This window comes from Saccopteryx leptura, chromosome X (genome assembly GCF_036850995.1).
Source record: "Saccopteryx leptura isolate mSacLep1 chromosome X, mSacLep1_pri_phased_curated, whole genome shotgun sequence".
In the NCBI taxonomy this organism is placed as follows: domain Eukaryota; kingdom Metazoa; phylum Chordata; class Mammalia; order Chiroptera; family Emballonuridae; genus Saccopteryx; species Saccopteryx leptura.
The window spans coordinates 95,721,485-95,736,646 of NC_089516.1; the positions used below are offsets into that span (position 1 = coordinate 95,721,485).

The window sequence follows — 15,162 nt, forward strand, 5'->3', positions numbered from 1 at the left end:
GCCCACAGCCCACAGAGACACACATTAATATCACCTGGGCAATGGCCTCCACGTGGGCAGCGCCATCTTTAACAAAGTGAGCATAATACATTTTATCTGCCCAACACCCACCAGTTCTCGGCTCCATTGTTTCATTACTGTCTGTCTGAATCTAATGCAAACCTGCATGGGCCAGGCGGCTGTGATGGTGGTCATGGCTACTGGCTTTACAATTTGTTATTAAGGGTTTCTCAAATGAGGAATAACTAATTGTATTTCCACTATATTTCTTTTTATTTTTATTGTGAGTAGTATCTTTAATAATATAATGTTTTTAACCTAAATTTTAGGTTAGATTAATATGAGAATAATTTTCATTTAGTTCCCATTCCTCACATAGGGAACCACATGTCATTTGATTCCCGTTCCTCACACAGGGTGCCACTTGTCAAAGAGACAATGACTACTCAGAAACCACAGAGTGCACTGAGGTGTTGTAAGGTACCAAAAAGCTGCAAATTAATATTGATATTCTAGGAAGAAAAGGTCAGGCTTTCCTGTACCTTTCCTTGGAAAATGGAAGAAGAGGAATGTAGAAGTCTCCTGACTTACAAGGATGACTAAGGTCATTTGGTTTTAACTTCTCTGAAAGGATTAAGGTTAACTGAGAAACTTCTTGTCTTTCAATAGGAGGCATAATTTACATACCACCTTGCATTGATTGTAGTTTCTCCCTTTCCTGGAATCTTGAGATAAAATACCTCTAGGCTAGTGAGGGAAGAAAAATCCTGAAAGATTTGTAAATATCTTTGATTCTGTTACCTTGAAAGTTTAATGTTTCTGTGTATCCCTAGACCAGGGTCCCCAAACTTTTTACACAGGGGGCCAGTTTACTGTCCCTCAGACCATTGGAGGGCCGGACTATAAAAAAAACTATGAACAAATCCCTGTGCACAATGCACATATCTTATTTTAAAGTAAAAAAACAAAATGGGAACAAATACAATATTTAAAATAAAGAACAAGTAAATTTAAATCAACAAACTGACCCGTATTTCAATGGGAACTATGCTCCTCTCACTGACCACCAATGAAAGAGGTGCCCCTTCTGGAAGTGCGGCAGGGGTCGGATAAATGGCCTCAGGGGGCCACATGTGGCCCGAGGGCTGTAGTTTGGGGACCCCTGCCTAGACAAATGTTATAATCTTGTTAATGATTGCTCTCCCCTGCCCACGTGTGATCAAAGGTATATAAGCAGCCCCTGAACTATTTTTGGGACTGCACGATTTGGGCCTGCAGATGCCCCATGTAAAGCCAGGAGCCACGGCTGCCACTATCAAAGCAGCCTGGCCCATGCAGGTTCACATTGGATTCGGACAGTCGGTAAAGAAACAATGGAGCCAAAAACTGATAGGCCATTTTCTTTAATTCTAGCTTGCACCCCACGGGCAAGTAAAAACACACACTGGGCTCCAAAACCCACTCACATTCAGTGCTCACAAAGCCACTGACTTATGCGAGTTTCCTAGAATCAAAGGTTTCTAGCTCACCAGCCTTATTCTCCTCAGTTCCCCATCTCCTTCCTTATCCCAGATACAAACTCTGCACAAACTGGCATCTCACTCAGCACTCCGCCATCTTGGCTCCTTCTCCTGGCCACATGGCCTCTTTCTGCTCTCTGCTCTGCTCTCTCATGCTAATGATAATCGCAGGAACCAAGAGAGCAAGCTCCCGTTCTGCCCCCATTTTATAGTGTAGAAATCCAAACTTTAATCCAATATACAAAACAGGGAAGTCTCTAATACAAAGTCACCTCTCTGAGGCATGATTGGATTGTACCACCCTACATCAAAACGGGTGGGAAAGGCTTAATCCCAAAACCAAGTCCCAGGCTACAAGGATTCTCAACACACATTAATATCACCTGGGCGACAGCCTCACGTGGGCAGCGCCATTTTTAACAAAGTGAGCATAATACATTTTATCTGCCCAACAATCCACCCCTATGCTCACTTTACTACCCACAATCTATACCACCGGCATCCCTGTGCAAGGAAATTAGGCACATTACACAAATTACAACATGGCAAATTATACAATTTCAACAATTACAAAGGTACACTTCACCAGTCTCTGAGCACTTTGCCCAAAGCGCAAAATGTCCTCGGCCTATGGGAAAAGCTTCCCGGGGCAGGGGAGTGCTTCCAGCAAAGCCACCCCCCACCCCCATCAGGGTATTTCACATTGTCCAAAATCCATAATCCGTAAGTCCATCCAACAAAGGAGCCAATGCCCACTCCGGTCGTAGTCCAGGAAATCAGTCCATGCACATGAGACCTCAGCCACCCCCCTCATTCCTGCCGTCCTGGCAGGTCTTACACTGTCCCAAAGAGGAGCACATGGCAATGGCAGTCAGCATTTCCATCTCTGCTCTGGCAAGCTTGTCCAGCCCTATGTCCCAAAATCGCAGACCTACCAGGGCCGTAGTAGGTGCTCCTTCCAGCTGTGCTTTCACCTAATGGAGACTGCGGATTGCAACTCCAGCCCGATTCTGCTCATCCTCCAAAGCGGAACTAGAAACACCAGCTCCTGCTGCCAGGCTTGAGCCCCAGGCTGCCGCAGCCTTCTGCTCCCCAGATCTTGCAGCTCCGGACCCGGCCTCAGCTTCAGCCTCAGCCTCAGCCTCAGCCTCAGCCCCGGCCTCCTGCTGCTGCTGGCTCTCCACAACATCCAGGGCAATCTGCAACTCACGAACCTGTGAATCCTTCTCCAGCAGCTGCTCCATTTCTAGGCGAATCTTGTGAACCTGGTCGGCCTCCTCCTCCAGCGCTTCCTCCAGCTCCAGGGTCAGCATCTCTTTCTCCCACATTTGCTCCAGCTCCTTCCACTGCTCGGTTGGCAGGTCCCGGGCAGCCTCTTCCACAGAGCTCTCAGTTTCCTCACGCATGGCTGTAAAAGTCAGCCAGCCTACAATCCCCAAAAGGACAGCCATGGGGAACCCTAACACTAGCCAGTCCTCTACTCCACAGCTCAAAGGCTCCTTGCCGATCTGTATCGAATCCTGCCACAGACTCCGCCAAATGTAAAGCCAGTGGCCAAGGCCAGGGCCACCATCACAGCCGCCTCCCTCTGCTCTCTCATGCTAATCATCCTAGGAACCAAGAGCACAAGCTCCCGTTCTGCCCCCATTTTATAGTGTAGAAATCCAAACTTTAATCCAATATACAAAACAGGGAAGTCTCGAATACAAAGTTACTTCTCTGAGGCATGATTGGATTGTACCGCCCTACATCAAAAAGGGTGGGAAAGGCTTAATCCCAAAACCAAGTCCCAGGCTACAAGGATTCTCAACACACATTAATATCACCTGGGCAACGGCCTCACGTGGGCAGCGCCATTTTTAACAAAGTGAGCATAATACATTTTATCTGCCCAACAGCCAGCTTATTAATAAATCTTCTCCTTTAATACAGCTCTTCAAAATTTATCTGGACTGGGTGTCTCTACATGGACTCGATGAAGTGAGATACAGTGCCTTTCAGAATCTAGGGTACACTACTTTACAACAGAGGAACCCAGCAGAGACTGCCTCACAATCCCTTATGCAAGTTTTATGAGACAGCCCTGACCCCCAGTCTTTATGGGTAATTATTGATGCACACAAATAGAAGCAGGAACAAGAATGAGGAAATCAGGAAGCAGAGAAGAGAATGAAAAAGTCAGGAAAGGGAGCTTCTTTAGAACAGAGAAAAGGGCAAGGGAGTAGCTCAAATATTCCCCTTTATTGGTAAATCAGAATTGTTCATTCTATTCCTATTGTGCTGCATGAAGCCCAGTACTGCACTCAGTACTTTTGTCAGTAAAGCCACTGTGGCTTTTGCCTTGGGCATTGAACTCTGTTCCTGTTCTATGTTCCTATTAAACGTCTCTATATCTCTAACAGTGGTACAAATCTTCAATTGGTTTGGGAGGAAATTTTTCTATAGGTGGTGATAGTTTCATTGGAAGGTGAAGGGCAAGCATAGAGAGAAAGATTTTCAGGGGTAAAAGGCCTGACTATTCTATAAAACTTCTTCAGCATTCCCAGTTAGATGCTTTAAAGCACCTTAGGTAATGGCAGGCGCTCCCTGAGTGCTTGGGAGTGAGTTAAGTTCCTCCTCTTTTTCTGGTTCATTTTTGGACGTGGACTCACTATCAGCTTCTGGATCTCTGGAACCTGATTGTTTCTTTGGGGCAAATGCCAACTCATGAGAAGCCTTCATGTTCTTCACTGGCATCCAAAGAAGACGTGTTGATGACGAAATTGCATACTCTCTCTCTCAGGTTAGTGATTCAACTGGACACTGCCACTCAGTGCCCACTAATATATCCCAGTACAACCCAAGAGGCTTAGGCTATTGTTCAGCTGATATAAAATGCCTCTTGGCTACAGTAAGTATAAATGATGAAATGCTAAAAAAAAATTAAGAGTAAAAAGAGCTGTTGGTCAAATAAGTTTGTAAATGTGATATATATGTTTGCTCGCTTGTGACTTATATTGGGTGTGGGGGACAGGCTATAAGCAGGCCAGGTCGTTGTAGCCTGGGGTTTGGTTTTGGGACTAAGCTTTTCCCCACACCCTTGAATGATTGTATTATCTGGGTGGTGCACTCTCATGAGGAATCCAATTATGCCTTGGATGGGTGACTTTGTATCGGAGACTTCCTTGTTTGTATATTGGATTAAGGGATTTTGGTTTTCTACACTATAAAGTGGGACAGACCAGGAGCTTAGACACACAGTTCCTGCTATCACAATTGCAGGGGCTTCCCTGATCCCTTGCCCTTCATGGGAAGAGCTGGTTTTCTGCTTTTCCCTTGTCTTCTTTTGTGGTTTGCCTGTCTTGGTGAGACACCAATAAATAGGATGGCCCCCCGTCCTCTGACTCCGCCATTTCTTTATCGTCTGCCCGAATCCAATGGGAACCTGCATGTGAATGGCCACGATGGCGGCTCCTGGACTTACAAGAGCCTTATACAATAGTCTGTGTGAAGTGAGTCTCTCCTTCTGATTCCCCTTTTTTCATCTCTGTAGTCAGGGTTAAGAAAGCCATTGGCTCTTTCAGCAATACTTGTAAGTTTGGGTGAATTTCTCAAGCTCCTGAGGCCTGCAAGAATGTCCCAAGATTTCTTACTATTTTCCTTTCAAAAGTACCTCAATACCTTATACTTTTTATCATTAAAACCATGCAATTTCTTTCCAATTAACCAGAATTGTCAATTTCCAAAAATCTTAACTTTCTGTGAGGACTAAGTTAGTAATTATCAATTTTAGATTGATAATTTTATGAGCATAGAAACAGGTTCTTTCATTGGCAAAGAAACTTATATTTTCAAAAGATATAACAGATAACAGGAACCTATTGTTCAAAACATTCAAGAAAATCAGAATAATTTAGGATCCAGTTTAGTTTCTGATATTCATAATTGTGTGTTAATAGATTTTACTGAAATATAATTTTCTCCCTAAAATTACTCTAAGTTTTTTTTAAAGAACTGTTGGGCAGATAAAATATATTATGCTCACTTTTTTAAAGATGGCGCTGCCCACGAGGAGGCCGTCGCCCAGGTGATATTAATGTGTGTCTCTTTGGGCAGGTAGAATCCTTGTAGCCTGGGGCTTGGTTTTGGGATTAAACCTTTCCCACCCATTTTGATGTGGGGCGGTACAATCCAATCATGCCTCAGAGAAGTGTCTTTGTATTAGAGACTTCCCTATTTTGTATATTGGATTAAAGGTTTGGAATCTACACTATAAAATGGGGGCAGAACGAGAGTTTGCGCTCTTGGTTCCTGAGATTAGCATGAGAAAGCAGAGAGAGTAGAGCCAGCAGTGGAAGGAGGCCACGTGGAGGAGGCCAGGAAAAGCAGCCAAGATGGCGGAGTGCTGAGTGAGATGCCAGTTTGTGTAGTGTCTGTATCTGGGATAAGGAAGGAGATGGGGAACTGAGGAGAATCAGTCTGGTGAGCTAGAAACCTTTGATTCTAGGAATCTCGGATAAGTCAGTGGCTTTGTGAGCACTGAATGTGATTGGGTTTTGGAGCCCAGTGTGTATTTTTACTTGCCCACCGGGTGCAAGCTAGGATTAAAGACTATGGCCCACCAGTTTGTGGTTCCATAGTTTCTTTACCGACTGTCCGAATCCAATGAGAACCTGCATGCGAATGGCCACGATGGCGGCTACTGGCTTTACATTTGGCGTAGTCTGTGGCAGGATTCGATACAGATCGGCAAGGAGCCTTTGAGTGGTGGAGTAGAGGACTGGCTAGTGTTCGGGTTCCCCATGGCTGTCCTTTTGGGGATTGTAGGCTGGCTGACTTTTACAGCCATGCGTGAGGAAACTGAGAGCTCTGTGGAAGAGGCTGCCCGGGACCTGCAAACCGAGCAGTGGAAGGAGCTGGAGCAAACGTGGGAGAAGGAGATGCTGACCCTGGAGCTGAAGGAAGTGCTGGAGGAGGAGGCCGACCAGGTTTGCGAGATTCGCCTGGAAATGGAGCAAACGCTGGAGGAGGATTCAGAGGTTCGTGAGTTGCAGATTGCCCTGGATGTTGCAGAGAGCCAGCAGCGGCAGGAGGCCGGGGCTGAGGCTGAGGCTGAGGCTGAGGCTGAAGCCAAGTCCGGAGCTGCAAGGTCTGCGGAGCAGAAGGCGGCAGCAGACGGAGGCTCGAGCCTGGCAGCCGGAGCTGGTGTTTTCAGTTCCTCTTTGGAAGATGAGGAGAATCGAGCTGGAGTTGCAATCTGCAGTCTCCAGAAGATGAAAGCCCAGCTGGAAGGAGCACCTACTACAGCCCTGGTAGGTCTGCGATTTGGGGGACATAGGATGGACGCTATCATGCTCTCCAGAGCCAAGATGGAAATGCTGACTGCCATTGCCACGTGCCCCTCTTTGGGACAGTGTAAGACCTGCCAGGATGGCAGGAATGAGGGGGCTGGCTGATGACCCACGTGCGTGGACTGATTTCCTGGACTACGACCGGAGTGGGCATTGGCTCCTTTGTTGGATGGATTTACGGATTACAGATTTTGGACAATGTGAAATACCCTGATGGGGGTGGGGGGTGGCTTTGCTGGAAGCACTCCCCTGCCCCGGGAAGCTTTTCCCATGGCTAGAAAGGCTGAGGACATTTTGCGCTTTGGGCAAAGTGCTCAGAGACTGGTGAAGTGTGCCTTTGTGATTGTTGAAACTGTATGATTTGTCATGTTGTAATTTGTGTAATGTGCCTAATTTCCTTGCACAGGGATGCCGGTGGTGTAGATTGTGGGTGGTAAAGTGAGCATAGGGGTGGATTGTTGGGCAGATAAAATATATTATGCTCACTTTTTTAAAGATGGCGCTGCCCACGTGAGGCCGTCGCCCAGGTGATATTAATGTGTGTCTCTTTGGGCAGGTAGAATCCTTGTAGCCTGGGGCTTGGTTTTGGGATTAAGCCTTTCCCACCCATTTTGATGTGGGGCGGTACAATCCAATCATGCCTCAGAGAAGTGTCTTTGTATTAGAGACTTCCCTATTTTGTATATTGGATTAAAGGTTTGGAATCTACACTATAAAATGGGGGCAGAACGAGAGTTTGCGCTCTTGGTTCCTGAGATTAGCATGAGAAAGCAGAGAGAGTAGAGCCAGCAGTGGAAGGAGGCCACGTGGAGGAGGCCAGGAAAAGCAGCCAAGATGGCGGAGTGCTGAGTGAGATGCCAGTTTGTGTAGTGTCTGTATCTGGGATAAGGAAGGAGATGGGGAACTGAGGAGAATCAGTCTGGTGAGCTAGAAACCTTTGATTCTAGGAAACTCGGATAAGTCAGTGGCTTTGTGAGCACTGAATGTGATTGGGTTTTGGAGCCCAGTGTGTATTTTTACTTGCCCACCGGGTGCAAGCTAGGATTAAAGACTATGGCCCACCAGTTTGTGGTTCCATTGTTTCTTTACCGACTGTCCGAATCCAAAGCGAACCTGCATGAGCCAGGCTGTTGTGATAGTTGCCCTGGCCTTAGATACTGGCTTTACAAGAACCAAATTAAGATTATCTTAGTATTAAGTCTAGTTTTAACTTGGCCTGGTAATTTGCATAAACACAATAAAAATAGCAATTGATAATATTGGCTTTTTTATAATTTGCTTTCCTGGAACATTATAAGGAATTTTCAGATTGAGTTTTACTTAGCACTTCAGGGCACAAACAAAAGCCTAGCTACACAGTTGTCATTAGGTTCTGCCTGCAATCTTTCTCTGAAAATGTCTTTTTTTGTTGCAGTTATAATAAGTTTGTGGCCACAATGTGACAGCAAGGACCTGTGCTCGATGTAACTTGGCACCTATGTTTTGACAAGCTCTAATCATTTCTCCTATATCAGAGTGCTCCTCCTTAAGAGGAGCCAATACTTTTTGGCAGTCAGTATTTGCATTCTCATAAGCCAATGTAGGGTCAGCACCTTTGCAGCTTGTTCTACATGTAATGAGATGGCAGTTTCCAAGCAATTTATGAAATCAATATAAAGTTTGTTTGATCTCTGATGGAAACTTGCAAAAGAGTTCATAGAGGCTTTGATATCTGGAATCCAAACCCATGCCTTAAAAGCCACCATAAAAACCTGAGAAAGGGCAATAGAGTTCATGTGGACCTGAGCTGGGGAAGTTCATAAGCCCCAGCTCCTGAGAGCATATCAACACCAATTGGAACGCCCACAGTCAGATTTTCTACAGCTTGTGTCCAAGCTGCATCCCGGTATTCTTGTAACCAGACACTCTATTGAGCAATGGTGGTTACTGCTTTCACTAACCCCTTCGAGTCTCATGGAGTCTTTTTATATCCTGCCCTGATAGCCTCTACAATTCCCTTGGTGCATGTACTCTGTAATCCATTTTCAGAGCCAGCCCCACATTTTCTCCAGTCTTCAGTGTCTAAGCTCCCTTCTTTCAAATACCAAGGACACTGCTGATGCACTATAATAAGCAGCTTTGTGAGTTGCCTATCAATGACCCTTACATCCCACATTGCAGAGGAGGCCATGGAGTTGGAGCTTAAGGTTGTGCTGCTCAGGGGACAGGGATTTTCACATGCAAAGAGCAAATGAAGGAGAAAGGGGGAAAGGGAGAGGAATACCCTTGTCTGAAACCTATTTGACCTCACCACAGATGTTTGGAGGCTATTCCTCTGTCATCTGTGTCCCACTTACTTGGATGTGTCAAACATCTTTTCCCTTTGCCAGACTTTGGAAGGTCATTTCATCCTTGTTCCTCACAAAGGGCACCACCTGTCATTTCATTCCCGTTCCTCACACGGGGCACTGCTTGTCACAGAAACAATGACTACTTGTAGATCACATGGAGTGCACCAAGGGACCTGAGGGAGATTGCCTCACAATCCCCTATACAGGTTTCATGAGACAGACCTAACGCCCAGTCCTTACTGGTATTTATTGCTATACACAAAATAGAAGCAGGAACAAGAATGAGGAAGTCAGGAAGAGGACCTTCTTTAGAACAGATTAAAGGGCAAGCTAAGTAGCTCAAATGTACCCACCTATTGATTAATCAGAATTGTTAATTCTATCCTTATTGTGCTGCATTCAGCACAGTACTGAATTCAGTACTTTCATCAGTAAAGCCATGGTGGCTTTTATCTCAGGGCACTAAACTCTGTCCCTGTTCTATGTTCCTATTCAAAGCCTCTACAAATTATAATCTGTTTATATCAATCATAGTGCATAAATTATGCTATTCATCTTTTCAAGAATGCATGCAGTCATTCAGAAATATTGGGTATCTAGAATATACTAGGGAGTAAGTGTACAAAACTTACCTAGGTCACTTCATCATCAAAGAGCTATTGGACTGGTTAAGAGAATAAATATTTAAATAGACAATGAAAATCTAGCATAATATATACTGTGTTATAAGTGCACAAAAGATTATGTGTAGCCGAGAGAGAGAGAGAGAGAGAGAGAGAGAGAGAGGGAAAGACAAGAAAAAAAGTGAATTGAATTCTCCCTGGAGACTATGGACTAGGGCAGATCTAAAATTTAAAATTCATCTGGCAGGTCGAAAAGCTATTGAAAACTACGATAAAATTGATATATGCTTTAGGGATATCATTCTATATGGCAGTGCTGAGGATGGATTTGAGAGTCACAAGATTGACAGCAAAGGCACTCATTAAAATATATTATTGCAGTCTTGTGACGAATGATCATATACTGAATTAGAGCCACCACACTGGGGATGGAAGCAGATGGATGTGAAAAGTACTTTTCATAGAATTTGGACAATAAAAAGAAGGAGGGATCTTGGGAAACCTTTTATCCTATAGAGAACTTAAACAGGATTACATTGTCCTGATACCCAACCCAATGAAAAAGTTGGTATTAACTTCATTTGGTCTTGAAAAAAATTTTTTTCAAGTTTCATCCTCTTAGAAAAATAAAAACTCGGCCCTGGCCGGTTGGCTCAGTGGTAGAGCATCAGCCTGGCATGCAGGAGTCCCGGGTTCGATTCCCGGCAAAGGCACACAGGAGAAGCGCCCATCTGCTTCTCCACCCCTCCCCCTCTCCTTCCTTTCTGTTTCTCTCTTCCCCTCCCACAGCCAAGGCTCCATTGGAGCAAAGTTGGCCCTGGCGCTAAGGATGGCTCTGTGGCCTCTGCCTCAGGTGCTAAAATGGCTCTGGTTGCAACAGAGCGACGCCCCAGATGGGCAGAGCATCGCCCCCTGCTGGGCGTGCCGGGTGGATCCTGGTCGGGCGCATGCAGGAGTCTGTCTGACTGCCTCCCGTTTCCAACTTCAGAAAAACACAGGCCTGACCTGTGGTGGCGCAGTGGATAAAGCGTCGACCTGGAAATGCTGAGGTCGCTGGTTCAAAACCCTGGGCTTGCCTGGTCAAGGCACATATGGGAGTTGATGCTTCCTGCTCCTCCCCCTTCTCTCTCTCTGTCTCTCTCTCCTCTCTCTCCCTCTCTGTCTCTCTCTCTCCTCTCTCTAAAAAAAATGAATAAAATAAAATAAAAAACCTTTAAAAAAAGAAAAGAAAAGAAAAGAAAAATACAAAAAAAGCAAAAAAAACTCCCCAAAAACTCAAAAGCTTCCTGCAACATTGTGCAATGTTATATATGCTTCCTATGTACAGAAATAGCTCTACTTTTCATATCCAAATTTCTAACAAATGTTCTGTTATTTTAAATGAAGATGTTGAAATTTGATACTTACCACAGTACAAAGGATAGTTTACTGTTTCCAGGCACAGCAACTAATGTTTAGAAACAAAGCACAAAAGATTTGGAAAACTTTTTTCATTTTAATTGATATTTTACAGCACCCATTCAGCCATCCTTTATCCACCTTTAAAGTCTTATCAAATAACAGTTTTGCATTCCTAAATTAGTCGACTAGGTGTATTATATAATTAGTTTGATTGTGGAAAATTTTCATTATTGAAGAATGTCCAGAACCTCAAATATGAAACTGTGGCCTACCACATCTAATGCCATTTGTTACCAAAATTTAAGAAGGCCTTATTAGATTACTGCTTATTTCAAGACAAAGATTTTTGTGGATTACAGCCCAATTTCTTTTGATGGTACTTATTTAGCTTTACATTCCACATATACAAGCAAGTGAAGAAGGTTTAATGTGTGTAAGTATCTTCAGTAGAAATCCTCATGAATGAAAGACATGGCTCTACAGTTATGATTGTTATTGAAACCACTGCTTCCCCTAAATGATTGCTTTTATAAAGGAAGATAATCACACTGCTTAGACATGTTGGGTAGATTACTGGTTTTTGTTCCTTCCTTCCTCCTATTTTTTTTCTGCCAGTTACTGAAAAATTGAATTGGTTGTAGCTCAAGATTGGATCTTTGAAAGCTTTAATTCTTTATAAAAGGTAAGTTTATCAAAGTGTTATTAAAAGTTACTATAAAAGTGTGGTATCAATGTTAAATTTACTTAAATTGATTATGTCAGAGAACAGTCTCTCTTAGGAATCACACATGGAAGTATCTTGGAAGGAAAAGCCATGTTGTAGGTAGTTTACTCTCAGGTGTATCGGTATCCACAGAAAGAGACTTGAAGCGCAAAAGCCACAGTGATAGGTAGAGTAATCAGTACAAAGCCAGAAGGATAAAATGTTAATGACAGGTGAATCTGGGTGAGTGCGGGTGGAGGGAATTCACTGAACTACTCTTACATATTCAGATAAGTCTCAGCAGTGGGTAGTGCCTGTGACCAAACTTGCTAGGCCACAGCCCAAGCACTGAGTAAGCCAGACAGCCTTGGTTCCTTCTCACCTCCCACCACATTTCTTTTTACCCTTTTCCCACTATCCTGCCCTTTACCCCCTCTATTCTTTTCTATGGTCCTCCTGGCCTTCTAACCCCATCCACTGCCCTCCGTGGTCCTCCTGCCCTCCACCTCCCTGCTACACTGGATTCCTCTCCAAGGTCCCTCTCACCCTCCACACTCGTCCATTCTTCTCCAAGGTCTCTCCTGACCTCAACTTCTTTCCATTCCCCATCATGGCTTTCCTGCCTTTTACTTTCCTCCACTGTCCTCCATGATTCCTCCCACCTTCCACCCCTTCTACTTTCCTCCATGGTTTCCCCCACCCTCAACACCCTATCTCCTCTATAGTCCCTCTCACCCTCCATCCCCTTCCATTCCTTTCCATGGTAGCTCCTGAATTCTATCCCCCCCATTTGTCTCCATGGTCCCTTCTGCCATCTACCACCCACCATTCCCCTCCATGGTCCTTCCCACCTTCCACCCTTTCTACTTTCTTCCATGTTTTCTCCCACCCTCCACTCCCACATCCTTTCTATGGTCCCTCTCACTCTTCTCCCCCTTCCATTCCTCTCTTTGGTCTCTTTTTATCTCAACCCCTTTCCATTCCCCTCTGTGGTTCCGCTTGAATTTCACCCCCTTCATTAGTCTCTATGGTCCTTCCTGCCCTATACCACCCTCCATTTCTCTCTATGGTCTTTCCCCAGCTGTGAGCTGTGCTCCATTCCCCTCCATGGTCCCACCTGAATTTCAATCCCTCTGCTTTCCTCCATAGTTTCTCCTACCTCCACTCCCCCATCCCTACTTTGGTCTCTCTGACCCTTTAGCCCCTTCCATTTCTCTCCATGGGGCTTCTTTAATTCTACCCATCACATTTGTCTCCATGGTCACTCCCTCTCTCCATCACCCTCCATTTCCCACTATGGTCCCTTGCACCATGAACACTCTTCTATTCTCCTCCATGGTTCCTTCTTTCCTCCACCCCCTCTCACTTCAGGCCTCCTTTCTAAGCTCTCCCCCACTCCTTCTGCTGACTTGGTGATGTCATTATCATGGACCCTGTGTTGTCACAGAAAGAATCTCCTACTGTTGCCAGGCAACCAAATGTACAGAGAAGGGGCCAGTGGCAGAGACAGGTTACCTGGGAAGGCGTGATCCTGTCAGTTGGTGCAGCACTTAGAGACAGCTCGGGATCTCGGTGGCTCAGTGTCTGAGCGGCAGTCTCCAGGTAAGGAGAGCTGGGAGGGGGCGGCAGCCGCAGCGGCAGACACAGCAGAGGCAACAGCGGTGGAGCCACTAACAATGGTGGTGGATCCAGTGGTGGGGCGGGCCACAGGGGTCCAGTAGCCCGTCAGTCTGGGCCAGTTCCCACCCTCTCCTCCCTCAACCTCCTCTCTGCCACCATCCCTGCCCCCCATCATCCCCTCTACATGGCCCAGCTTCAGCCCGCTCATCCACCCTCTTGGCGGGTTGTTGCTCCCCCTTCCCCACAATCTCCCCCTCCTTCTCTCTACAGGGAAGCTTCTGGACACGGATCGGCCCTATGGAGCACTCTATGGCCCTAAAACGCCTGAAAAATGAGTTCCTTCATATTTCTCAGAATCCCCCAGTGGGTTGCTCTGCAGGGCCAATTGCAGATAACATGTTCGAGTGGCAAGCAATTATAATAGGGCCGAACGACAGCCCTTACGAAGGAGGAATCTTTACCTTAAAGATGGTTTTTCCATACGATTACCCCTTTAAACCACCCCAGATTCAATTTGCCACCAAAATTTACCACCCAAATATTGATAGACAAGGGACTATTTGTATGAATCTGCTTACTTTGGACTGGTCACCAATAGTTACAGTTGCCAAATTACTACAGACAATCTGCTCCATGTTGTGTGAACCTGTTATGCAAAATATGTTGGTCCCAGCAATAATGAAAATCTACTTAAAGGATAGGGCCAAATACGAATTATTAGCTCGAGCGTATACTGAGAAGTACGCCATTTGATATAAAAGTAAATGATAATACTGTCTCCTTAATAAAAGAGTTGACAGTTTAATTGGTTTTCTTTTTACTGCTGTCAATGAAGTGATGTTTCCTCATCTTTCTGGGCACCCAGTGTACACCTTCCACACCAGGGTGTGTGTGGAGGGGAGGGGGGAATCTTGGGGGTGGGGTGTAGTTGGGGGAGGGGTGAGTGTGAACAGACAACTTTTAACCTACATGTTACTAAAAGCTGTCTTTACTGATTTAGGACTGGGGAAGCTAAAATAAGGGGTGGCGTCCTTAGGATGAGGAGAACAGTCCCACCCAACAATCAGTGGGATAATGTTTAATGAGGAGTCCTTTAGAACTGACAATGGTGAGAAAAATACTAGATGAAGATTACAAAGGTGATTGGGTATCGATTTTATTCTGAAGAACCTGTTTCTCCAGGTGTTTTATTTTGTTTTTGACCAAGATTAATATTAATCTACTTTGAGTTCCATATTTAAATGGACAAAAATTGAGTAAATTAGCAGTTCTTATAAATTAAAACAATAGATTTTGTTCCCAGACTTTTGCATGTTCTGCAGCTTCAACCTCCACCTTTTGTCCACTCTGCCTCTCTCCCACACTCTGCAATGTACCTCACTTCTCAGAACCTACTACATCTCAATAAGAACATTCAACCTGTAGAGAATTTTTATAAAAATTTATTTGAGCCAAACAGGGGGTACACATGGAAACAAGATCTCAACAGACTGGAAAAAAAAATGCTTCTCAGTATGGCAATTGGCAGCTTCTTTTACGTATTTTAAATTATAGGGGGACCATAAGTAAAATTACAAGAAGGTGGGAGAATGTAAGGTGGGTAGTAAATTACAGGATAGTTAGCAACGTTATGGG

The 15,162-nt window shown here is 44.9% G+C and overlaps 1 protein-coding gene across 1 annotated transcript; it reads left to right on the forward strand.

Annotated features, from left to right (window-relative positions):
• Positions 1-13,824: 13,824 nt before the first annotated feature.
• LOC136386429 (ubiquitin-conjugating enzyme E2 D2-like) lies at positions 13,825-14,280 on the forward strand. Its single transcript, XM_066357852.1, has one exon. It carries the CDS (start codon positions 13,825-13,827, stop codon positions 14,278-14,280), a length of 456 nt encoding a protein of 151 aa, XP_066213949.1.
• Positions 14,281-15,162: the final 882 nt, after the last annotated feature.

Bases quoted from the DNA above. Each gene is read 5' to 3' on its own strand.
- LOC136386429 (XM_066357852.1), top strand. From the start codon at position 13,825: ATGGAGCACTCTATGGCCCTAAAACGCCTGAAAAATGAGTTCCTTCAT.